Source organism: Myotis lucifugus, unplaced genomic scaffold (assembly GCF_000147115.1).
Source record: "Myotis lucifugus unplaced genomic scaffold, Myoluc2.0 scaffold_59, whole genome shotgun sequence".
Classification (NCBI taxonomy): domain Eukaryota; kingdom Metazoa; phylum Chordata; class Mammalia; order Chiroptera; family Vespertilionidae; genus Myotis; species Myotis lucifugus.
The window spans coordinates 4705399-4715118 of NW_005871107.1; the positions used below are offsets into that span (position 1 = coordinate 4705399).

At 42.5% G+C, this 9720-nt stretch overlaps 1 protein-coding gene across 6 annotated transcripts in view; it reads right to left on the reverse strand.

Moving 5' to 3' along the window:
* The window catches only part of SLC17A5 (solute carrier family 17 member 5), a 54495-nt gene extending 51303 nt beyond the window's left edge, over nt 1-3192 (reverse strand). For 2 of the 6 annotated variants that reach the window (XM_023754279.1, XM_014456357.2), the window contains exons 1-2: nt 3070-3191; nt 2284-2480 (exon numbers count right to left, since the gene is read on the reverse strand). In XM_023754279.1, the coding sequence (XP_023610047.1) occupies nt 2284-2480; nt 3070-3139 (267 nt within the window). In that variant the 5' untranslated portion in view covers nt 3140-3191. Of the gene's footprint in view, nt 1-2283; nt 2481-3069 lie in introns of all 6 variants that reach the window. The other 4 variants (XM_023754281.1, XM_014456358.2, XM_023754278.1 and 1 more) reach the window with 4 other exon arrangements.
* Nucleotides 3193-9720: the final 6528 nt, after the last annotated feature.

The window sequence follows — 9720 nt, forward strand, 5'->3', positions numbered from 1 at the left end:
CCCCCCCCCCCGGGATCAAGCCTGCCACCCGAGCATGTGCCCTAGACCAGAACTGAACCCGGGACCCTTCACTCCACAGGCCAACACTATCTACTGAACCAAATCTGCTAGGGATGTTCTTCCATCTTATTAAGCGAACCTTAATGACCAGCAATTATAACAATATGAAAGCTCTCTAAAATTTTTTTCTCTTTCTTTTCAATTTAGAAGTTTTTCCAATTCAAAGGATCCACCATCTGATCTTAATAGCAACTCAAACCAATAAGAACTGGGGATACAAGAGACATCCCCAAAGAAGAGTGCAAAAAGATGCAACCCTGCCCTAGGGTTTGGCTCAGTGGATAGAGCTGCGGCCTGCAGACTGAAGGGTCCTGGTTTTGATTCTGGTTGAGGGCACATGCTTGGGTTGTGGGCTCGATCCCCAGTAGGGGGTGTGCATGAGGCAGCTGACCAATGATTCTCACTCATCATTGATATTTCTATCTCTCTCCCCCTCTCCCTTCCTCTCCGAAATCAGTTTTTTAAAAAAGATGCAACTCTCATAAGATACAATTCACTCCCAGAATTAGAAACAGCCATTCTAAAACACAGGGAATCATGTATTCCCTGATGCCTTATTTATTTGTTTATTTTGGGGAGAGAGAGAGAGAGACAGAGAAAGAGAGAGAGAGAGAGATGAACAGAGAAAGAAACCTAGATTGTTGTTCCGCTTATTTATGCATTCATTGGTTGATTCTTGTATGTGCCTCGACTGGGGGTCAAACCCACAACCTTGTCATATTGCGACAATCCGCTAACCAACTGAGCTACCCAGCCAGAGCCAACTCTACTCCTTTTAATGGGGCTAGATTCACAGCCTACACAGGGCTTGCCAGATACATATGCATCCTTTGGTGCAAAACAAGAATGAGGAGCCCTGTTTTTACGATTTCTGGGAGAAAATGGATAGACACAGAAAACTCCCTTGAGAGCATGGCATGGTCTTAAAGCTGTGTTCTCAGAACATATAACAAAATGAAAGGAGAAACACCAGAGACAAAGAAAAACAGAATACAAAACCTATGTGTATTCATACCAAATAACCAAGAGTCACTAAGCCCAAGAAACTAGTTTTAAAAATACTTTCTCCTGCTAACCTAAATTTAGAAAAGGAAAAAAGGACTCTCACCACTCTAATCCACCAAACTCTATAGGTAGAGATCCGGGAGTTGGGCTTGGCAAGAATTCTTACCATGTTTTTGCTGGGCCATGTTAGAGGACCAAAGAACTTTCTACTGCAATAGCGTCGGGGTGAGCAGTAAATAGCCTGTGAGATATTCTGCTCACAGTGCTGTGTGGGAGGAAGAAACTTTCCTTTACCCTCAACGCTCTTTTGGCTGGTCTAATAATTAAATCTACATAAGACAGATTAATAAGAGAAAATAACCAAATTTAGTTATATATATAGATATGAAAACACCACATACATGAGAGGTTCAGAGACAAAAAGTTTAAATAAGGTTATATAGGGCGTTCTGAACTAAGGATGAGGCAAGAAACCTTTGGGCTTCAGAGGAGAGGAAGGTCACTGCAGAACGATGAAAGCAGATGTTCCATAATTAGAAGTTTACACTCCCTGCCCTGGCTGGGCAGCTCCGTTGGTTAGAGACTTGTCCCTGATACACCAAGGTTGTGAGTTCAATCCTCAGACAAGGCACATACAAGATTCAACTAATGAATGCATAAATAAGTGGAACAACAAATCGATGTTTCTCTCTCTCAAATCAATCAATAAATAAAAGAAGTTTGTCCTTCCCTTACAGATAGGTCATAAAAAGTTATTTCTGGTGATAACTGTTATTATGGGCAAGGCCCCTAATTTGAAATTTTAAAGGAGAGATAAAAGTTTCTTGTAAGCTCACAGGGTCACAACTGCCTTCACCTGAATATAATTTACATTCCCAAATGGCATGTCTTGAAGAGGCCTGTTCTGAACCCCTTCACTGGTATGCCAAACATGTTTTCCAAATTTTCTTCAAGGGTGATATGTTTATAGAGGAAATGACAACTTTTCAAACAGATCAAGGTGTATTATACATGTTACAAGTATTACAGCACAATAGCAAAAGTTAGTTATAAGTTACTGTCCAACCTGTTTCTGAGAAAACACAAAAGAAAGTGATTCAGAATTTACATGAAGAAATGTTTTTGATTTTTTTGTAGGATGAAGAAAGACCTTTCAATATTTTTTACTTAGATATATTTTAAGATTAAGATTGCTTGCTTTAAAAAAATAGTACTTACTGTGTGATTATGAGTAACTTTCATGGAAGCAGAATGCTCTGCACACTCCTTAGAAGTTCTATTATTTGCCAAAGTTGTATTTGAATCAACCATATCCACTAATGCGACACTCAGATTCACACGTAATGCATACAGAATGAAGAAACCAAAAAAGGCCAAAACTGCTAAGTTGTAACGAGCAGAGCAGCACACTGGAGCTGAAATAAAAGATTGGGGGAAAAGGTTCATTAAAAGAATAACAGATGATATTGACTAAATTACTAAAAAGGTTACCTTTTCCAAGTGCACAAATTAATAAATCATGAATATTTTTCTGAGAATATTCTCAGATTAAGCATAACATTTGTCAAAAAGAATTTGTTCCTGGTATCTGTAGTTAATAAACATTTAACACATGCGAGCCTATACTGTAAGAATTTCTTAAAACATGGAGGCAGAGGAGAAACCAAGATGGTGGCATAGGTAATCACCTATACTTGCTACCTCTCACAACCACACCAAAATTACAACTAAACGGCAGAACAACTACCACCCAGAACCGCGGGAAAGCTGGCTGAGTGGAAATTCTACAACTAGAGAGGTGAAGAAAGCGCATTGAGACTGGTAAGAGGTGCGGAGGTGTGGAAAGTGCTGGCACCTGGATGTGCTGTTCTTTAAACCGGGAGGGAGATACAAGCTCCCGCTTGCCCTGAATTCCAGTTACCGGCAAGACTCTGGGGGACCCAGACACATATGGGGAGAAACTGGACTATCTGGCATTGGGACAGGAATGTGAAGGCGACTTACTCTTAGAGGTGCTCGAAGCAATCATTGTTCCTGAACCGGTGCGCGGGACTTCTCTGTTCAGGGAAGCCATTGCTGTTTGCTCTACCCTGGTGATTCCCAGAGACCCTGCCCCTCCCAATTTACAACTCCACCCAAGCTGTGCGCCATTGGCTTTTGCATATGAATGGCCTGGCCTTTCGCCTAAGACAAACTGTACCTGGGTCAGAGAGTCCCAGAGATTCCAAAAGAACGCCCAATACCTGGTAGCAGCAGTGGCCTTGCGCCAAAGTTGGGCCTCGCCTGGGCACTTCCAAACTCCATACAAAGAAGAGGAATCTGCAGATATCTCTGTAGCTCCTGCTGGGGTGGGCCCCAGAACAGTGGGCTGACCTTGCAACTCCCTTTGGAGATGATAACGGATTACAACTCTTCACATCCATAAGAGACACACTCAAGGGGCAGACTCAGTGACCACCAAAGCCCTGCTGAAGCAAGTCCTGCCCCATAAGGGTGTCTCCTATGCAACAGATCTTCCAGTGTAGACACAGCTGGTCACCAAAGCCAATTGGCCTGGAGGTCAATTCCTCCCAGTGATACCAAGAGCAATTAAGGGTTAACTACAACAAGACTGTGCAAACATCCCACCAAGGGGTGCACCAAAGAGCATCCACCTCAAGTGACTGGGGAGGCTGAGCCACTGGGCCCTATAGGACACCAACCACACAAGGCCACTCTAACAACTCAAGGAGACTTAGCAGCTACCCAGTACATAGAAACAAACATAGGGAAGCAGCCAAAATGCGAAGACAAAGAAACAAGTCACAAATGAAAGAAATGGATGAAAGCAAAATACTGGGTATAGAGTTCAAAACCACGGTTATAAGGTTACTCAAGAATCTTCTAGAAACCTCTGAGAAATTTAGTGAGACCCTCAAGGATATGAAAAAGGACCAATCAGAAATTAAGCATACACTGACTGAAATAAAGAATAATATACAGAGATCCAACAGCAGACGAGAGGATCCCAAGAATCAAATCAAAGATTTGAAATATGAAGAAGCAAACACCCAACCAGAAGAGCAAAAAGAAAAAAGAATCCAAAAATATGAAGATAGTGTAAGGAGCCTCTGGGACAACTTCAAGCGTACCAATATCCAAATTATGGGGGTGCCAGAAGAAGAGAGAGAGCAAGATATTGAAAACATATTTGAAGAAATATTGACAGAAAACTCCCTCTACCTGGTGAAAGAAATAGACTTACAATCAGGAAGCACAAAGAACCTCAAACAAGAGGAATCTAAAAATCAAGTGAATAAAAAATCTGAAGAACAGAATAAACTGGTGAATATAACAGAATCAGGGGCATAGAAAGGGAGTGGACTGACAATTCTCGGTGGGGAGGAGGGGATATAAGGGGTACAGGAAGAGATAGGACAAAAATCTTACACCCATGGACGAGGACAATGGGGGGGGGGTAAGGGCATGGGGTGGGGTGGGAACTGGGTGAAGGGAAGCTATGGGGGGGGAAAAAGGAACAACTGTAATAATCTGAACAATAAAGATTTATTTAAAAAAACAAAAAACATGGGAGGCAATAGCTTTATCAACTTTGCTCAGAAAAATTTCCATTCCAGAATCAATACTGAACCCAATTCCTGCCAGCTGGCAAAAATATGAGAAAATTAGATGAGAGGGTTTAATGGCATCACTATTTCTAAAAAAACTATCTAAAACATGGCCAATAAGTACTTGAGTACTCGCTAGGGCATAGCATGTATTATACAGGTTAGTAGCCATCTCGTTGTAAATGTAGCATAGCATAAAAAGTTTACTGCCAAGGCTAAGGCAGGAAACTCTCCTTGATAAATTTCTTACCTTGAAAAACTTGCAGAATCTATGAAAATTGCAGCATATGTGGCAGTTGCTAAGTTGACCATGCTTATAGGGCCCACAGCAAAAAGGGAAATAAGTGAAGGTACTGCAATGCTTTAAAAAAAAAAAAGGCCAACAGAGTAGGTTGGAGGAGCCAGTGAAAGAAGGATCATGTGAGAGAAATCTGACCTATTTTTAACTTTAATTGTAGGCTTATGCACATATTTTTTCCTTCTTCATCTTTAAAATCTTTATTGTTGAATTACAGATGCTGCCCTGTTTCCTCTCTCATTGCCCTCCTCCACCCTGATCCCAACCTGCCCTAGGTTTTCATCAACCTATTGTCTGTGTCCATAGGTAATGCATATATACATATAAGTTCTTTGGTTAGTCTCTTCCCTCCTTCCCTCTGAGATTCATCAGTCTGTTCTAGGTTTACATGATTCTGGTTCTGTTTTATTCATCAGTTTATTTTGTTCATTAGATTCCTTGTTTATTTTGATTTTTAGATTCTATTGTTGCCATTTTATTGTTCATATTTTTTATCTCCTTTTTCCTTTTCTTTTTTTTTTTTAAGAATTGGGCCTAACTCAGACCTTTCAACTCTATTTTTTAAAAATATATTTTTATTGATTTCAGAGAGGAAGGAAGAGGGAGAGAGAGATAGAAACATCCATGATGAGAGAAGAATCATGGATGGCTGCCTCCTGCAAGTCCCCCACTGGGGATTGAGCCCATAACCCGGGCATGTGCCCTTGACCGGAATCGAACCTGGGACCTTTCAGTTCGCAGGCCAACGCTCTATCCACTGAGCCAAACCGGCTAGGGCTCCTTTTTCCTTTTCTTAAAGAATACCCTTCAACATTTCATGTAATACTGGTTTGGTGGTGGTGAATTCCTTTAGCTTTTTGTCTATGAAGCTCTTTATCTCCAGTGGTTCTCAACCTTCCTAATGCCTCAACCCTTTAATACAGTTCCTCATGTTGTGGTGACCCCCAACCATAAAATTATTTTCGTTGCTACTTTATAACTGTAATTTTGCTACTGTTATGAATCGTAATGTAAATATCTGATATGCAGATGTATTTTCATTGTTCTCGACCCAGAGGTTGAGAACCACTGAATTCTAAGCAATAAAGCTGGGTAATCTTGGTTGTAGGTCCTTGGTTTTTATCACTTTGAATATTTCTTGCCAGTTCCTTCTGGCCTGCACAGTTTCTGTTGAAAAATCAGCTGATCAATGTATGGGTGCTCCCTTATAGGTTACTAACTGCTTTTCTTTCACTGCTTTCAGATTCTCTCTTTGCCTTTAACCTTTGGCGTTTTAATTATGATGCATCTTGGGTGGGCCTCTTTGGGTTCCTCTTGTTTGGTACTCTCTGCACTTCCTGGACTTGTATGTCTATTTCTTTCACCAGGTAGGGAAGTTTTCTGTCATTATTTCTTCAAATAGGTTTTCAATTTCTTATTCCCTTTCTTCTCCTTCCGGCATACCCATGATGCGAATGTTGGTACCCTTGAAGTTGTCCCAGAGGCTCCTTACACTATCTTCATATTTTTGGATTCTTTTTCTTTTTGCTCTTCTAATTGGGTATTTTTTTACTTCCTCATATCCCAAATCACTGATTTGATTCTCTGCATCCTCTACTCTACTGTAAATTATCCTTCATTTTTTTTAATTAAATCTTTATTGTTCAGATTATTACAGTTGTTCCTCTTTTTCCCCCCATAGCTCCCCTCCACCCGTTCCCCCCCCCAACCCTCCGCCCTCACCCCCCCCACTGTCCTCATCCATAGGTGCACGATTTTTGTTCAGTCTCTTCCTGCATCCCCCACACCCCTTTCCCCCCCAAGAATAGTCAGTCCACTCCCTTTCTATGCCCCTGATTCTATTATAATCAGTTTATTCTGTTCATCAGATTATTTATTCACTTGATTTTTAGATTGACTTGTTGATAGATGTGTATTTGTTGTTCATAGTTTGTATCTTTACCATTTTCTTATTCTTCCTCTTCTTAAAGGATACCTTTCAGCATTTCATATAATCCTGGTTTGGTGGTGATGAACTCCTTTAGCTTTTTCTTATCTGTGAAGCTCTTTATCTGACCTTCAATTCTGAATGCTAGCTTTGCTGGGTAAAGTAATCTTGGTTGTAGGTTCTTGGCATTCATCACTTTGAATATTTCTTGCCACTCCCTTCTGGCCTGCAAAGTTTCTGTTGAGAAATCAGCTGACAGTCGTATGGGTACTCCCTTGTAGGTAACTGACTGTCTTTCTCTTGCTGCTTTTAAGATTCTCTCTTTGTTTTTTGCTCTTGGCATTTTAATTATGATGTGTCTTGGTGTGGTCCTCTTTGGATTCCTTTTGTTTGGGGTTCTCTGCGCTTTCTGGACTTGTAAGTCTATTTCTTTCACCAGGTAGGGGAAGTTTTCTGTCATTATTTCTTCAAATAGGTTTTCAATATCTTGCTCTCTCTCTTCTTCTGGCACCCCTATAATTCTGATGTTGGTACGCTTGAAGCTGTCCCAGAGGCTCCTTACACTATCTTCGTATTTTTGGATTCTTTTTTCATTTTGCTTTTCCGGTTGGGTGTTTTTCGCTTCTTCGTATTTCAAATCGTTGACTTGATTCTTGCGATCCTCTAGTCTGCTGTTGGGAGTCTGTATAATATTCTTTTATTTCAGTTAGTGTATGCTTAATTTCTAGTTGGTCCTTTATCACAACCTCGAGGGTCTCATTAGATTTCTTGTAGGTCTCATTAAGTTTATCGGCAGTTTCTAGAAAATTCTTGAAAAACCTTAAAAGTGTGGTTTTGAACTCTATATCCAGTAGTTTGCTTTCCTCCATTTCTGTCATTTGTGTCCTGTTTCTTTGTCTCTGCATTTTTTTATGCTTCGCTGTGTTGATAGAGTGGCTTTCTGTACTAGGTGTCCTATAGGGCCCAGTGGCTCAGCCTCCCCAACTACCTGAGGTAGACACTCTTGGTGCACCCCCTTGTGGGCTTTGTGCACAGTCTTGTTGTAGTTAAGCCTTGATTGTTGTAGGTAACATTGGGAGGGATTGACCTTCAGGCCAATTGGCTGTGAGAATCAGCTGTGTCTGCAGTGGGAAAACTTCTGTGCTGGAGACACCCCTCTGGGGCAAGACTTGCTTCAATGGGGCTTTTGTGCTCACTGAGTCTGCCCCCTGAGTGTGTCCTTTATGAATCAGAGGAGCTGCAATCTGGATGGTCCCACTCTGACCACCGGGCACACTGGCTCCTGGATCTCTAAGGAGGTGCTAATCTAGCCTCTGCCTGAGGCTATCCAGCAGGAGCCAGCTGTGATGCAATGCAAGTTACCCTGGGGCCTTGGGCCAGCTGCAGTTTGTTAGGTAATTATCAGATTGCAAAGGGCCAGGCCTTTCATATGCAAAAGCCTCCTTGGCTTGGGCAGGGCGGGGTCCCAAGGGATCAACTGGGCAGAGCGAGCAGTTATGGCTGCTCTCAGTCCCGCCCTCAGAGGCCCTGCTTCTCAGTGTCCCGGCAATCACTGCAAGCACCCCCGAGAGAAAGCTGCCCTCGAGTTCCGACCAATGCCAGTATGAGTCTGGGTCCCCAGAGACTCACCCGGAACTGGAGCTCAGAGCTTGAGACTCCCTCCCGATTGAAAAAGACAACCATGTCCTCAGCCGCCAACCCTCTCCGCATGCGCCTCTGTACCTCTGTATTTTACTTCCGCACCGCACCTCCTCTGAGTCTCGGTATGCTTTTCTCTTTCCTTCTAGTTGTAGAATTTCCACTCAGCCAGCCTTCCTGTGGTTCTGGATGATGTCCATTCCATCTTTTAGTTGTATATTTGAAGTGGTTGTGCGAGGCAGCAATCTCCGGTGTTTACCTATGCCGCCATCTTGGTTTCTCATTTTAAAAAAAAAAAATTTCTTTATTGATTTCAGAGAGGAAGGGAGGAGAGAGTGATAGAAACATCAATAATGAGAGAGAATCGTTGATTGGCTGTCTCCTGCACACCCCCCCCACTGGGGATCAAGCCTGCAACCCAGGCATGTGCCCTTGGCTGGAATCGAACCTGGGACCCTTCAATCCGCAGGCTGACGCTCTATCCACTGAGCCAAGTCAGGCAGGGCTCCTTCATTTTTGACTGGTCCTTTTTCATGTCTTTGATGTTCTCACTAATTTCCTTGAAATTCTCACTAAGTTCCATAACATTCTCACTAAATTCCTCGAAGCTTTCATTAAGTTCCTTGAGCATCCTTATAACCATTGTTTTGAACTCTGTATCTAGTAGTGTGCTTGCTTCCATTTCATTTATTCTTTTTCTTGATATTTCTTCTGCTCTTTCATTTGTGACATGTTTGTCTCCCCATTTTGGCTGCTTCCCTGTGTTTGTTTCTATGTATAAGGTAGAGCTGCTATTTCTCCTGGAATTGGTAAAGTGGCCATATGTAGTATGTCCTGTAGGGCCCAGTGGCTCAGCCTGCCCAGGTACCTGAGGTGGGCATTTTAGGTGTGCCCCTGTGTGGGCTGTGTGCACTGTCTTGTTGTAGTTGAGCCTTGATTGCTGTTGGCATTATTGGGAGAAACTGACATCCAGGCCAATTGGCTGTGAGGACCAGTTGTGACTACAGCAGAAAAACTGCTGTGCAGGAGACACCCTTATGGAGCAGGACTTGCTTCAGTGGGGCTTTGGTGCTCACTGAGTCTGCCCCTTGAGTGTGTCACTGGTGGATGTGGTAGAGTTGTAATCTAGTGTGGTCTGAAGCTGTCCACTGGGTGTATTGGCTCTGGGGATTCCTGGGAGGTGC